The sequence below is a fragment of the Pongo abelii genome, chromosome 1, assembly GCF_028885655.2.
Source record: "Pongo abelii isolate AG06213 chromosome 1, NHGRI_mPonAbe1-v2.0_pri, whole genome shotgun sequence".
Lineage (NCBI taxonomy): Eukaryota > Metazoa > Chordata > Mammalia > Primates > Hominidae > Pongo > Pongo abelii.
The window spans coordinates 187,234,887-187,251,581 of NC_071985.2; the positions used below are offsets into that span (position 1 = coordinate 187,234,887).

Sequence of the window (16,695 nt, forward strand, 5' to 3'; positions counted from 1 at the left end):
TATTGTTTTGGCTGTTAAGACGTCACACTTTCCTGATTTTCTTCCTACCTTTAAGCTATTTTGCTCAATATCTAAATTTTAAGTGTTCCAGGGCTTGGGACTTGGGCCTCCTTTTCTTCTCTGTATTCATTCTCTTAAGGTGAGTTTGTCCTATCCCATGGCCTTAATATATGTGATGATTAATTTTAGGTGTCAATTTGGCTGGATTACCTAGAGAACTGGTAAAGCATTATTTTGGATGTGTCTGTGAGGGTGTTGCCAGAGCAGATTAGCATTTGAGTCAGTGGACTGAGTAAGGAAGATCGCCCCTCAATGTGGGTAAGCACCATCCAATTGGCTGACGATAGAACAAAAAGAAAGAAAAAAGAATTTTATCTCTCTGTCTTGGAGCTGGAGCACACTCTTCTTATTCTGTCATTGGAAATCAGAACTCCAGCCTTTGGACTCCAGGACTTATACCAATCCTCCTCACCCCCTATGGGTTCTCAAGGCCTTCAATCTTGGACTGAGAGTTATACTATTGGCTTCTTGGGTTCTGAGGCTTTAGGACTTGGACTGAGCCACACTACTGGCATCCCAGCTTGCAGATGGCCTGTAATGGGACTTCTCAGCCTCCATAATCATGTAAGCCAATTCCCCTGATAAATCCCCTCATATTTATCTTTGTCTCTCTCCTATTGGTTCTGTCTCTCTGGAGAACTCTGATTAACACAGATTTGGTACCAGGAATGATTCTAGAGGAAGGTAATTTTTTTTTTTAACACAGGTTATTGCTCTGTCTTCTAGGCTGGAGTGCAGTGGCATGATCATGGCTCACTGCAGCCCTAACCTCCCAGGCCTAAGTGATCCTCCTACCTCAGCCTCCTGAGTAGCTGAGACCAAAGGCACATGCCACCACACCCAGCTAGTTTTTGTGTTTTTTATTTTTTGTAGACGGAGTCTCCCTGTGTTGCCCAGGCTGGTGTCAAAACTCCTGGGCTCAAGGAGTCCTCCTACCTCGACCTTCCAGTGATGGGATTACAGGCGTGAGCCACTGCGCCCAGCCTGAGGAAGAAAATTTTAAGGATGAATTTCCTTAATTAATTTTGGGGTTCCCGGAATTGGCTCTCTTAATTTGATGAGACTTAAAAATGCTAAGGACCCTACTTCTAATAGTACAGAGAGCACTGATAGTCCGTGGTGTGAACTGTTTATATAGAGATATGCAAAATATCTGCATTTGATACTTCTAATTTACCACCTGTAAGAGGCAAGGAACTTGGCAACCCCGTGTTTGATACTGTCAAACGTTTGTAGAAAACCAAGGTTTTCTAATATTGCTGGACAAAGTGATGAAAGAAAAGGGTGAGCTCAGGGTTTTGATTTCCCGGCCCCAGCTCTGCCATAAATAGCCCAAGAGCTTCTAAATATGCCCTAAGTCAGAATCTTATCTTCTGTTGCCAAAGGTCTGAAATTGCAAAAAATCAAACACATGCTCTCATCATGTGATTAGCTGAATTACAATCAAAGTTGAAATATCAGCCTTGTAAGGTATCTGCTGTTAAAGTGAGGGCATTGGCTGGGAAAGATGGAATTCTATACGTTTGGATGGGGATGTGTGGGAAGACCCTGATGAGGCTGGGGACATTGAGCTCCTAAATTCTGATGAGTCTTGTTTGCCAGCAGAAATGGCCTCCCACCCCCAGTAATAGCATCCCCCCTACACTGGCCTTTCCACCTTTGTCTGAGGGGATTGACTCCGCATTGCCTGAGGAAACCATAATGGCCTTCCTCTAGGCAGCTGCTAAGCCAGAGGATGCTGAGTCTTCTCAGGACCCACCCCCACCACCCTTCTTTGCTTCTAGACCTATAGCTAGACTTGAGTCCCAGCAGCCCCTAAAGATGAGGTACAAAGTTTTACTCATGAGGAGATGTGCTACATGGTAAAAAAGCTATTTGAGGTTTCTAATTTATACAAGCAGAAATCAGGAAAATATGTATGGGAGTAGATATTTAGGGTGTATTTAGGGTGTGAGATAATGGTGGAAGGAACATAAAGTTGAGTCAGGCTGAATTTATTGTTTTTTTTGTGTGTGTTTTTTTTTTGACAGAGTCTTGCTCTGTCGCCCAGGCTAGAGTGCAGTGGCTGATCTCGGCTCACTGCAAGCTCCGCCTCCCAGGTTCCTGCCATTCGCCTGCCTCAGCCTGCTGAGTAGCTGGGACTACAGGCGCCCACCACCACGCCCGGGTAATTTTTTATATTTTTAGTAGAGACGGGGTTTCACCTGTGTTAGCCAGGATGATCTCGATCTCCTGACCTCGTGATCCTCCCGCCTCGGCCTCCCAAAGTGCTGGGATTACAGGCATGAGCCACTGTGCCCGGATGAATTTGTTTTTGGCCCACCAAACACATTCTGCATTTAATATTGCGGCTCAGGGAGTTAGAAAAGGCAACAGTTGGCCGGTCATGGTGGCTCGCGCCTGTAATCCCAGCACTTTGGGAGGCCAAGGCGGGCGGATCATGAGATCAGGAGTTAGAGACCAGCCTGGCCAATATGGTGAGACCCTGTCTCTACTAAAAATACTAAAAAAAAAAAAAAAAAAAAATTAACTGAATGTGGTGGCCTCCGCCTGTAGTCCCAGCTACTCGGGAGGCTGAGGCAGAGGAATTGCTTGAACCTGGGAGGTGGAGGTTGCAGTGAACCAAGATCGCGCCACTGCACTCTGGCCTGGGCGACAGAGCAAGACTCCGTCTCAAAGAAAAAGAAAAGGCAACAGCTTATTTGGTTAGTAGGCTGAAACATGGATGAAAAGATGGCCTACTGTGAGCCAGCTGGAGGTGTCTGATCTACCTTGGTTAACACAGAGGAAGAGATTCAAATTAGGCAGGAGACTGGGTTGCTACAGTGGATAGTCAATTAAAATCTACCTATTCACACTGGATGGGTTCAGACCACATACTTTTCAGCAGTACTTTGAGAAACAGATTTGTGAGGAGAACCCCATCATCCCTAAATGCCATGATTGCCCTTCTCTGTAGGCCGGACCTTAAAATGGAAACTGCAGTCAGTCAATTGAAAAATTTAAATGCAATGGGAATAACTGGATCCCAGGGTAGCAGAGGCCAAGTGAAGGGACTCAGTTGACAAAGGCAAGGTGGACATGGTTATCATAACAGACAGCAGAAGCAAAGCAACAGTCAGAATAGTCTGACTCATGTAGACTTGCGGCATTGACTGATTCGCTGTATGGGCAGCTCACTGTCTATTTTCTTCTCCCTTCCCACCTAGTCTGTCTTGGCCTACTACAATTGAAATTCTCTGAGGTTGGGGATTTTGTTTAATGATTGCTGTATCTCCAGTGTCTAGATTAGTGCCTGATAATGGGTAAGCATTAGAGAATGGATGCCTAATAAATAAATAAATATATATATATACACATATATATATGTATATATATATACACATATATATATGTATATATATATACACATATATATATATGTATATATATATTTATATTTGTCTTTTTGAGACAGGGTCTCTCTCTGTCACCCAGGCTAGAGTACAGTGATGTGATCATAGTTCACTGAAGCCTTGAGGCTCCTGCCTCAGCCTCCCGAGTAGCTAAGACTACAGGGGTGTGCCACCATGACTGGTGGCTAATTTTGTAAAAATTTCTTTGTAGAGATGAGGTCTTACTGTGTTGCCCAGGCTGGTCTCACATTAAGGGTCTCAAGTGATCCTCCCACCTTGGCCTCCCCAGTCATGGGATTACAGGCATGAGCCACCATGCCCAGGCTATAAATACTTATTTAATAGATGAATGTGCTTCTTATTTATCTGGAAAATGGTTTTGATCCCACACTAAGTTGTGGAATTTCATTCCTTTTAAGGCTGAATAATAGTCTGCTATATGTATATACTACATTTTGTTTATCCATTCATCACTTGATAGCATTAGCAAGAATGTTTGAAAGTTTTCATGTATCTATCACAAGGTCTGACATACAGTAGGTGTTTGATAGGTGTTGAGTAAATGTTTGAATGAAAGACAGAATTAATGAGAGAAAGACAGAGAGAAAGTTTCTCGCAGGAAATGACAGTTGAGCTAGGCCTTGATAGATTTTTGCAAGGCAGAAGAGTGGTGATCTTCATTCAATTTAATAAATACTTGCAACTCAGTGCTAATTACTCTGCAGGGTATCTAACAATGAGTTAAAACTTTTGTCTCCGGGAATATATAATCTAGTGAGGACAAAGGGAATGAGAAAATGGCTTTGAGTGAAAGTTTAATAGCAGGAGAGGTTCACACAATACCCTTTGGAGGCTGAAAGGAGGAAAAGAGATATCTTTGTTAAGAGAATGTAGAAAACTGACCTTCACAGAAGAGATTACATTTGCAGAATATCTTGAAGAAGGGGATAGGTTTGGACATGTAGAAAGTGGGAGGGGAGTAGCAGGAATAGGTAACAATAGGAGCAAATATACGGAGGTGAGATTTTATAGCTGCTTTCTGTGAGATGTAGTCTTGTTTGGCTAAAAGATAAAGTTTGTGAAGAAGAAGTGGTAGGGGATAGGAGGTAGGAAAGGGGTCATGTTTAAGAGGGCCTTGAATTCCAAAACTTGGGAGTTTGTATTTAATGTTGTAGGTAGGTGGGGAGAACCACTGCATTTTTTCGGCAGGGACATTGTGATCAGACTATATATATATATAAAATTTATATATATATAATTTATATATATATAATTTATATATATTTAATATATATAATTTATATATTAAATATATATAAATTATATATATTAAATATATATAAATTATATATATTTATTTAATATATATAAATTATATATATATTTAATATATATATATATAATTTATATATATATATATATTTTTTTTTTGAGACAGAGTCTTGCTCTGTTGCCCAGGCTAGAGTGTAATGGCACGCAGTCTCGGCTCATTGCAACCTCCGCCTCCCAGGTTCAAGCGATTCTCCTGCCTCAGCCTCCTGAGTCTGGGATTACAGTCGTGTGCCACCATGCCCAGCTAATTTTTGTATTTCTGGTAGAGGCAGGGTTTCACCATGTTGGCCAGGCTGGTCTTGAACTCCTGACCTCAGGTGATCTGCCCGCCTCAGCCTCCCAAAATGCTGGGATTATAGGCATGAGCCACCACGGGGATAGATGTTGACTTCTAGCTGCTCCAGAACTGCAAGGTAAAAATGTATCTAGGATATAGCTAGAAATTTAGGTTTAATGCTTAGGAGAGAGTATAGGGCCAGAGAAAGAGTCAAGCTACCATATGCATAAATGGGATTTTTATGGAAAAAATATATAAAATTTAAAAGGTGGAGGCTGAAGGCAAAATTTTTTTTTAGGGAATAACTAGGGTTGGAGGAGACAGAGTGGTTTGAGAGGTTGAAAGAAAATAATAATTTCATCAAAGTTATGGAAGGATGAAATATTAAGAAGGGAGAGAGTGAGGGAGAAGGAAGTCCTGGGATAAAGGAAGGAGACAGAGTCTGAATTTGTTCAAAGTCATTGGTGACTCTCAAATGAGAGGAATGAGAGTAAAACCAGACTCAGAGAGTAGTAGGTAGTGAAGAAATAGAGATTTTTCAGTTCAATAGCTCTTATTTTTTAAATTGGTAAATAGTATTTGTTGTAGAAAATCTGGATACTTAACAAATCTTTAAGAATCTGCTATCTGTCAGGCATTGGACTAGGTGCTGAGATACAAGGAGGACTAGCAGGACCTTCAATTCCTTCATTCCTTCTCTCATCTGTGCTTAGAGTCCATGGTACATTATTATTAAAATTACCCATGTGAATATATCCTTAACAAACTTGCTCCTCTCTTCCTCCAGTGTAGTCACCAGACTAAATTCCAACACGGTATTAAATTCAGTTCTCCACCTAGTCCTTGCCTATACTTGAGCTGCTGAATGTGGAGAAGGGGACGTGACCACATGGACTGGTTTCACATTAATTATGACCACTAACCTTAAGTGACCTTTAAAACTGCCCAGCTTAACTTCTGCATTTCCACAATGCATTCATCCTGCTTCCTCGTCACTTTCCTAAATGACAATTTCACATGTTCTTTTTTTCTCTTTTAAAGGACAACCCTTCTTCCCTCTTTTAACTAAAGAACTTGCTTTTAATTTCACTGATATGTGGACACAGTCAGACGAGAACTCCTTCATGCTTCTATTACCACAGCTATCAACATATTTACACATTAATGTGAATAGTCTGCCGCTTTTCTGTTCCAGTGGATGACTGTTCCAGTGGATGACTGTTCATGTCCTTGTCCAGGGTCTGCTTCTCTGTTTGTAGACTGGATCCCATCCCATCCCACTAATCTACTCAAGGACCTCACTCTAGGAATTATCTTGTCCTCTTTGTTGGATCAACAATTTTTGTCTCTCTATTGAGTCATTCCCATCAGCATATAAATATACTCTATTATTTCCCATTTAAGAATAGTAAATAATTGACGCTATATCTCTTTCTGATACTTCCTATTTCTCTGCCCTTATTTATAGCAGTGTTCCTCGAGACACTTGTCTTTGGGCATTTCTTCTTTATCTTCTTTCATTTTCTTGAATCCATTCCAGTCAGGGTTCTATCCTTACCATTTCACTGAAACCATTTAGTCAGTTCATTTAGTGATATCTACTTTGCCAAACCTAATTATCATTGGACTTGGTTGATAATTTCCTCTTTGTTGAAGTGCTTTTGTACGTATTGGTTTTTAGGATATCACACTCTTAGTTCTCCTCTCACTTCATTAATTGCTCCCTTTTGGTTTCCTTTGCTGGTTCTTCCTTCCATGTCTCTGACCACTAAACATTGGCATACCCCAGTGCTTAGGCCTTGGACCTCTTCTTCTGTCCAGCTATGCTCACCGTCAAGTAACATACATCGGCTGGTAACTCTGGAATTTCTATCTTTAGCTCAGACCTTTCTCCTGAACTTTAGATTCTTTAAGTAGCCTGCTGGATCATCTGCTTTTGAATGTTTAGTAGGCATCTCAAACTTAAAGTGTCTAAAACCAAACTTTTTCCCCCTTTAAACATACTCTTTTTTTTTTTTTTTGAGATGGCGTCTTACTCTGTACCCCTGGCTGGAGTGCAGTGGCGTGATCTCGGCTCACTGCAACCTCTGCCTCCTGGATTCAAGCGATTCTTTTGCCTCAGGCTTCTGAATAGCTGGGATTACAGGTGCCCTCCACCACGCCAGGCTAATTTTTGTATTTTAGTAGAGACGGGGTTTCACTACATTGGTCTGGCTGGTCTCGAACTCCTGACTTCAAGTGATCTGCCCGCCTTGGCCTCCCAAAGTGCTGGGATTACAGGCATGAGCCACCGTGCCTGGAATAAACACATTCTTTTTAAATAGCCTTCTTCATGTCAATAAATGACAATTCCATTCTTCTGATTGCTTATGACAAAAACCTTGAAATCATCTTTATCTTGTCTCTCTGTCATATTCGTATCCAAGCCATCAGCAAATCCTGTCAGCTCTATCTTCAAAATATATTAAGAATCTCACTATTTCTTATGACCTCTACTACTGCTACCCTCATCCAAGACACCATCATGCCTAGATCATTATAAAAGTTTTCGCAAGTGATCTTTCCACTTCTACCGCTGCCTCCTTTGAACAGTCTTTTCTCAACTCAGCAGCTAGAGTGAACCTTTTAAACCACAAGATAGATTATATGATTCTACTGAAAACCCTTTTGTGCCTCCCCATCTCACTCAGTAAAAGCCCTTACAGTAACCTACAGACTGTTATTACATAATCTAAGCTCCTTTTACATCTCTTACCTAGTCTCCTATTACTCTCCCTTTTGGTCATTCAGGCCCAGCATCACTGGCCTTCTTGCTGTTCCTCGAACATGCGAAGCATGCCCTTACCGCACCTCTCTCTAGGAAACTTCCCATACATATCTGCTGTACTAGCTCCCTCACTTCACTTAGAACTCTGTTCAAATGTCACCTGAACAGAGAGGTTTTCCTTGAGCAGTTCAAACAATTCCTCTATCACAAGAACTCCTTTCCCTTTACTCTGCTTTATTTTTTTTCCCAATAGACTTATTACCATTTGGTATATTTAGTTGTTTATTTTTGTGTTCTGTCTTGAGAAGTTTGTTATCTTCCTTAATAAACTGAAAGACAGAGATATGTTCCTTATGCTGTTAAACTGGAAGCTCCATGAGAGCATGGACTGTATCTGGCTTGTTTATCATATATCTGTAGTGCATTGTGTAATTCCTGGCACATAGATATTCAGCACATCATTTTAAATGAATGAATGTCTTTTAACTTTAACAGAGAGGCCAGCTTGCAATTATTGTATGTGTGAGTGTACACATTTATAGTAACTGTATATGATTAGATGGTCCTTCTCATGTACATTTAATAGAAATAATTTATCATCCATCTAAAATCTGACCTAAACATTGTTTAAATCAGCTTATAGGGTCAATCTTACTGTGTTTGACCTTTTACAAAAACGTCTTTATGTAAATGCCATTTATATAAAATGGCATGGCATAAAGAGAGATAGGGGCATAAGCCTGCATGCTGCTATAAGAAGAGTTGAATGGGAATGGTACAGCATTTTGCTATGAATCAACCTGCTGTGGTTTTAGGTTATGCCCTATGGGACTTGCAAAACATTGCTATTTTAAACTTTAGTTATAAATTATCTTTTAAGAGACCATTTAGATATGACTCAGTAAACAAAGGTGGCCTGAACTGTCCAAGCATGAAATTACATTCATCTAATATACATAGCTCTTCAAAAGCTATACTTTGTAAAACAGTTGAATGACTTGAATCATTTGCATGTTGTGATTGCCTGAAGAGTCATTTCTGAGAATTATAAGCAAGTGTAAAAGGCAAAATAATATAAGGTTCTAGATTAATTATGCAGCTATAAATCATAGATTAAGGAGCTCAGTTATGTTTGTGCATTAACAACAAAACCTTGAGTGTGTTGGTGATTGTGTGACAAATTTTTATCATTCCGTTCATATAGAGATGGCTTCTGCTCCCCCCGCAGAGACATACAACCACATATCTTTAGGTCCTTAAGAGATTTTTTCTGTTCTTCCTGATAAAAATATTGATAGAATTTAAATTTGAAAATTCATTCAGAATATAAACAAAAATAGAATTTACTTCTGTTTTATTTTTCTTAAGTGGTTTTTTTTGCTACATTTGTTCATACTGAATGCTGTGTAGATATGTTGACCTTTAATAACCAAAGTATTTTATGGACAAAACAATGCAAAATGAATAATATATATATATATGTTCACACACACAATAACATGCCTTTTCACTCCTTCCAGCCTCATTAACATAGTAAAACTTGTTTATCATGTGACACCAAACTTTCACGTCTCCATATGAAAGCAGTAGTTCAGTTGAATTTGGGGGAAAAAAATCCACAGTTGTTGTCTTGTTGTTCACAGGAAGGGAGGCAATAATAAGTTAATAAAGATCTATCACCGGGATGGTAAATATGGCTTTTCTGATCCTCTGACATTTAATTCCGTGGTGGAGCTCATTAACCACTATCACCATGAATCTCTTGCTCAGTACAATCCCAAACTTGATGTGAAGCTGATGTACCCAGTGTCCAGATACCAACAGGTATGATTATGGAAATCCTTGCTAGCTATTGAGCAAGTGATTATTTAACAGCCTTATTTGATTTTATTTACCAAGCTTATCAGTTTAAAAAAACTAGCCATTTTGTTGTTTATTTATTTACTTTGAGACAAGGTCTCTGCTGCCCAGGCTGGATTGCAGTGGCATGAATATGGCTCACTGCAGTCTTGACCTTCTGGGCTCAAGTGGTCCTCCTGCCTCAGCCTCCCCGGTAGCTGGGATCACAGGTGCGTGCCACAACTTCAGGGTCTTGCCATGTTGCCCAGGCTAGTCTTGAACTCCTGGGCTCAAGCAGTCGTCTCACTTCGACCACCCAAAGTGTTAGGATTATAGGCATGAGTCATTGCGCCTAGTGCCTACTTAAGATTTTAGATATTTTTGGAACTTATTTTGTGGCTACCCTTCTGTAATATCTTATTGCATGTACTTGTTACCTTTATATAAAAATACTTACACTTATGTTTCCCACTTCATTTCTTAATTTTTAAAGTATTAATCATTTTGATGTGACTTAAAGGCTGATCTTAATATTATCAAAGGATTTGGTATATTTGTGTGCTTGATATTAATACAGTGGCTTAAAGTTGTACAGTTGAAATACAGTTTAAAAATAATAGATGGTTGAGGTGATATTTTCCTTTAAAAAATAGATGTGGAAAAAGTCACACATCAGAATTGTTAACATTCTTTATTTTTTTCTTTACCTGTATAGGATCAGTTGGTAAAAGAAGATAATATTGATGCAGTAGGTAAAAAACTGCAAGAATACCACTCTCAGTATCAGGAGAAGAGTAAAGAGTATGATAGGCTGTATGAAGAATATACTAGAACATCCCAGGTTGGTATATTTATGTTGTTTTTGACTAGTATGTGTGCAGTGTTTTAGTTACATCAAATTTTCTATCATTCACTTGATGATCTTTAGCTGTTTTAATGTCTTAAAGGCTTAAACAGCCTTTTTGAAACTTTAATGATATAAATTCCCCTCCCTTCTTAATTGGTTAAGGATATAATTTGTATCAGTTAATATTAACTGGTCGCAAGTGACAAAAAAAAAACAAAGGCTTCAGATAGAAATTTAGTTTTCTTTCATGTGTATATAGGCACTACAGGGATGTTAGGGTAACTCCACTGTCCTCAGAACTTATAGGCATTTTCTGTCTTGATGCTTTGCTATCTGTGGAAGAGGGCTTACTCTAATATCAGCCATCACAACCATATTCTAGTAAACAGGAAGGAAGAATAGGAAGGAGAAAGGAAGGTTCTCTATCTTTAAGACAACTTCCTAGAAGGAGCACACTCTGCTTTCACTTTTATCCCACTGGCTAGAACTAAGTCACATGGCCATACCTAGCTACAGGTCACAGCTAGCTGTAGGGGAGGCTGAGAAATCTAGTTTTTATTTGGTCAGGTGTGCTCAGCTAACATGTGGGGATTTACTGAGGAAGAAGGAGCTGATAGGTGGAAATTGTGGGCTTACTAGTAGACTTAGCTACACAGTTTTTAGATCATTAACTTTAATAACCAGTAATACTTTTCATATTTATGATATAGAGCAAAATTCTGTAGAATAATCTAGTTTCTTTCCTAGGACTTCTTAGGCCTGACTACTTTTTAGATTCTTTTTTAGCTAGACTTGGATTGGTTTAATTTGCCCTAAGTTGTTACATAGTTTGTCAAAAGTGTTTGGAATTTTGATGAAGCTGAGTATCTTCAGAGAAGTTTACCTTTTATAATATTTGGGTAGAAGTGGCTTAGGAAAATATATTTAACTGTATTTCTCATGTACATTCTCTTGGAACACAGGTTATTACTTTGAATATCAAATGATTTATAGAAGCATTAGTCTATGTTGATTCGACTTAATTCCTAGTGAATTCTTTGTGCAACAATAACTTACCCTGGGCTCTTTCTAGTAGATAACAATAATGGATTTTTTTAGCGTTTACTTTCTATTTCATGAATTTCTGCTCTTTTTAATTTTTTTCTGCTTGCTTTCAGTTTAATTTTCTCTTTTCCTGGCTTCTTAAGGTGGAAATTTTGTTCATTGGTTTAAAAACTTTCTTCTTTTCTAAAATAAGCATTTAAAGCAATACATTTTCCTTTAAGCACTGTGTATATGCATCTCACAAATTTTGTCATACTGTTTTCCTTATTATTCAGTTTTTAATATTTTCTAATTTTCTGTGATTTCTTCTTTTGCCCCTTGTGTTTTTAATTTCTAAATATTTGGGACTTTCAAATATATTATTTATTTCTAATTTAAATTAATTTTGTTGTTAGTAAATATATTCATTAAAGTTATATTCTTTTGACATTATTGACCTAAATTTTATTTTATTATTGATATTTTTATGAGACAGAATCTTGCTCTGTCGCCCAGGCTGGAGTGAAGTGGCACCATCTCAGCTCACTGCAACCTCCGCCTCCTGGGTTCAAGCAATTCTCCTGCCTAAGCCTCCCGAATAGCTGGGATTACAGGCGTGCACCACCATCCCTGGCAAATTTTTGTATTTTTAGTAGAGACAGGGTTTCACCATGTTGGCCAGGCTGGTATCAAACTCCTGACCTCAGGTGATCTGCCCATCTCGGCCTCCCAAAGTGCTGGGATTATAGGCATGAGCCACCGTGCCTGGCCAGCTCTTTTTTTATTTTTATTTTTTATTTTACTTGCTTATTTTTTTGAGACAGAGTCTCACTCTATTGCCCAGGCTGGAGTGTAGTGGCATGATCTCGGCTCACTGTGACCTCCGTCTCCCAGGTTCAAGTGATTCTCTTGCCTCAGCCTCCTGAGTAGCTGGGATTACAGGCATCTGCCACCATATCTGGCTAATTTTTGTATTTTTAGTAGAGATGGGGTTTCACCATGTTGGTCAGGCTGGTCTTGAACCCCTGACCTCAAGTGATCGACCCGACTCAGCCTCCCAAAGTGTTGGGATTACAGGCGTAAGCCACGGCGCCCAGCCATAAACAACTCTTTAAGAAGCTTATCTGTGATTTGAAGAGAATTTCGGAATAAGAATGCTTTTTTTTCAAAGTGTTGTTACCAGAGCTTGTTTATATGCTGCTAAGAAGGAATCATTAGACTGGGAGAGTTAATGATGTAAAAGGGGCTAGCTTATACAATAGAGTGAAGCACCCAGAAAGGAAGGGGAGCTAAGACCCAGAGCACATGTAAATAAAGGGAGGGGAAGGGAGAGAAGAGGTGAACAGGTAGGTTTGTAGTTTTGGTGGCAGGTGTAGTGGTATAGTGGCATTGTTTATGGGGGAGATGCTGACTTAGTAGTGATATCAAATACTTTTCCCTTTGCTGCTCTACTTACCAATATATCTACCAGTGTTAATAAAGTCTAAATTATTAGTGTTTTCTTTGAAGATCCAGGGTCAGAACTTTATAATTTCTAACTTGCAAGGGAGCTAAAGCTCTCCACTATAATTTAAGAGTTGTAGAATTAGTACCAAGATATTTGGCATATGGGAATTCTAGTTAGTTTTTAGTATTAAGATATATATGATGTAATCTCAATTGTATGCACTATCACAAGGTTCCAGCCTCCCTCATCTGCTAATCCTCTAATGTTCTAGCCCTACTGGGCAATTACTAATCCTTGAACATGCCTTGTTATTTTATGTATACATTATACCATGCCTCCTTTGTGCAGTGCTATATTTTCTTCCTCTATCTCAGTTCTTTAAGACCTAGCTTAAGTGTCACCTCCTCTGTGAAGTCTCTGTAAAGCAATAAATAACTAGTTAATATCACTTGGTTGCCTCTTCCATGACATGAAACCAAACCTTATTAGAGTTCAGAAATCTGTTCCACCTGTATATTCTGAGTCCTGGAGGGCAGGCTTCATGTTTCACAAATCTCTATCACCAGATGGTAATTTCTGTATAGTGGATTCTCAGTAATCAATTGCTGAAAATGACAAATGCTTAAGCTGGGTGTGTGGTGCCCTCCTAAAGTCTCCACTAGTTGGGAAGCTGAGGTGGAATGATCCCTTAAGCCCAGGATTTCAAGTCCAGCTTAGGCAACAGTTTTTAAAAAACCAATCCACTCGCCCACCCACCAACCGAAACCGAAACCAAAACTAAAACCAAAACCAAAACCAAACACCCCAGCCTAGTAAGTGCTAGATAATGTAGGAATTATCCCATAAGCATCAAAACTTCTAGAATTGTAAACATTCAGGACAGCAGTTTTTTAGACCCTTATGCATATTTATTGCCTTTCTAAAAAGCAAACTGAACAAAATTTAACCTGAAGATTTTTGGGGAATCGTGATTCAGATTCTTTTTTTGTTTTTGTTTTTTTGAGACAAAGTCTTGCCCTGTCGCCCAGGCTAGAGTGCAGTGGCGCAGTTTTGGCTCACTGCAACCTCTGCCTTCCAGGTTCAAGCGATTCTCCTGCCTCGGCCTCCTTAGTAGCTGGGATTACAGGCGCCCGCCACCACACCTGGCTAATTTTTGTATTTTTAATAGAGACGGGGTTTTGCCACGTTGGCCAGGCTGTCTTGAACTCCCAACCTCAAGTGATCTACCTGCCTCGGCCTCCCAAAGTGCTGGGATCACAGGTGTAAGCCACCACGCCTGGCCTATTTTATAGTTTAAATGATGTATTTTACATACAAGTAATAGAGTAGGGGTTGAATAAAAGCTCTTGTTTTAGTCCTCCTAAACAAGGAGAAAGACTTTTGAAAGACTAGGTGTTATATGGGATTACATTAATAACTGGAATTACAAAATTTGTTTAAGACCAAGGTTAGAAGAAAATAATAAAGATAATGAAGCCTGTGTTTTTTCTTTTTCTCTGCTGTAGGAAATACAGATGAAGAGGACTGCAATCGAAGCTTTTAATGAAACAATTAAAATATTTGAAGAGCAGTGTCACACACAAGAACAACATAGCAAAGAATATATTGAGCGATTTCGCAGAGAGGGGAATGAAAAGGAGATTGAACGGTAAGTCTACTTAGTACCTCCAAAGGGCATCAGTGATACAGGATTTCTTTTCTTCCCCAATAGTTTCTGTCTTGTTTGCTTTTACCCCCTCAAACTGCACAGCCCTACTATTGGAACCACTTGCTGTTTCCATAATGGCACCAAATTGAACTTCCTCTCTCCTCTGCTCTTTCTTCATTCTGCCAAATTAACTCCTGCTTATTCATTAGGACTTCAGGTTATATATCAATCATCTTTTCTAGAAACTGTTCCCTGATTCCAGAGACCAATTTAGGGGCTGTATTTTGGGTCCCTACAGTGTCTGGTCCTGATCTCTAGTGTAACATTTACTGAATGCTATGCCCACTCAACTGTAAACTCATTGAGAGTAGGCATGGTGGCTTATTCTCCCTGGTAGCCCTAGTACCTACCTATGTATGGGAGTACATAAGGGGTGCTCATTGAATATTTTTTTGAATTGAATATCAACTTTGGCAGTAGTCTGAGAATAAATTGTAGTATAACAAGACTGTAGACAGGAACACCAGCCTGACTTGCACATGACTGCAACGGTTGTGGTCATCAGGTTAAACGATAATGAGGGCCTGGACTAGAGAAGTAGCAGAAAAGAAGCGGGAGGTCATGGGAATGCTAAGGACTTCATGCCTGACCAGCAGGTGTGGGAGAAGTCAAAGATTATTCCTAGATTTCTGGTGTGAGAGACTGGAAGATGGTGTTTTTCACCAAAATAAGAAGTACATGAGGAGAGTTTAGGGTTGGAACCAGTGAGTTCGAGGTTCCTGTGAGAACACAAATGGAGCTCATTAGGGGGCAGGCAGCTGATTGTTTGGATTTGGAACTTGGTATAGAAAGGATTTGGGAGGCTTAGGTGTGTAGTTGATGGTAGATGCTAAGAATGAAATTACACAGAAAGGATGAGTGGCAGGAGAAGTAATGGATTTGATAACTAAAAGGATATTGAAAGCCTATCAAAGCAAATTTAGTGGAGTATTGGAAGACTAAGCTAGATTATAGTGGGTTGAGGAGTGCTAAAGTGGATAATAAATACAAGTAATTAATATGCAATGGAAAAGCAAAATTATTTCTCATATTAGGACCACAGTATTAGTGTATTTCTGTGTGCATGAGTTTAGAGCTAAGCGCTGTGAGGCAGTGTAGCTTAATGGTTAAAGTGCTGTGAGACAGTATAGCTTAATGGCATGAGTTTAGAGCTAAGTGCTGTGAGGCAGTGTAGCTTAAAAGGTTAAAACTGTGGGCTTGAATTCTGAATTGGCCATTTATTAGCTGTATAACCTTGGGTGAATTACTTAACTTTTCTCAGTCTGTTTTCTCTTCCATAAACTGAGTAATATCTTGTTGGAATGCTAGAGAATTAAGTAATATATATCTTGGCACATGATGGGCTTTCAGTAAATGATAATTATTTATTTATTTATTTATTTATTTGAGATGGAGTCTCTCTCTGTTGCCCAGGCTGGAGTGCAGTGGTGCCATCTTGGCTCACTGCAACCTCTGTCTCCTGGGTTCAAGCAGTTCTTGTGTCTCAGCCTCCTGAGTCGCTGGGATTACAGGCACCCCCCACCATGCCTGGCTAATTTTTGGTACTTTTTAGTAGAGATGGGGTTTTGCCAAATTGGCCAGGCTGGCCTTGAACTGCTGACCTCAGGTGATCCACCCACCTTGGCCTCCCAAAGTGCTGGGATTACAGGCTTGAGCTACTGTGCCTGGCCTAATTATAATTATTATTAACGATGAAGAAACAGAAAAGGATTTGTAGTTTTGTTGCAGAGGGAAGTAAAGTAGCATGATAACGTTTTGTTTTATTTATTTATTTTTGAGACGGAGTCTCGCTCTCTCGCCCACGCTGGAGTGCAGTGGTGCGATTTTGGCTCACTGCACCCTCCGCCTCCTGGGTTCAAGTGATTATCCTGCCTCAGCCTCCCAAGTAGCTGGGATTATAGGCGCATGCCACCACAACCGGCTGATTTTTGTATTTTTTGTAGAGATAGGGTTTCATCAAGTTGGCCAGGCTGGTCCTGAGCTCCTGACCTCGGGTGATC

The 16,695-nt window shown here is 39.6% G+C and overlaps 1 protein-coding gene across 8 annotated transcripts in view; it reads left to right on the forward strand.

Moving 5' to 3' along the window:
* Positions 1-16,695, forward strand: part of PIK3R3 (phosphoinositide-3-kinase regulatory subunit 3) — a 133,653-nt gene that overhangs the window by 97,115 nt on the left and 19,843 nt on the right. For all 8 annotated transcript variants that reach the window (XM_054544938.1, XM_063721960.1, XM_054545009.2 and 5 more), the window contains 3 exon segments: positions 9,475-9,655; positions 10,386-10,511; positions 14,493-14,635. In XM_054544938.1, coding sequence (XP_054400913.1) covers positions 9,475-9,655; positions 10,386-10,511; positions 14,493-14,635 — 450 coding nt within the window.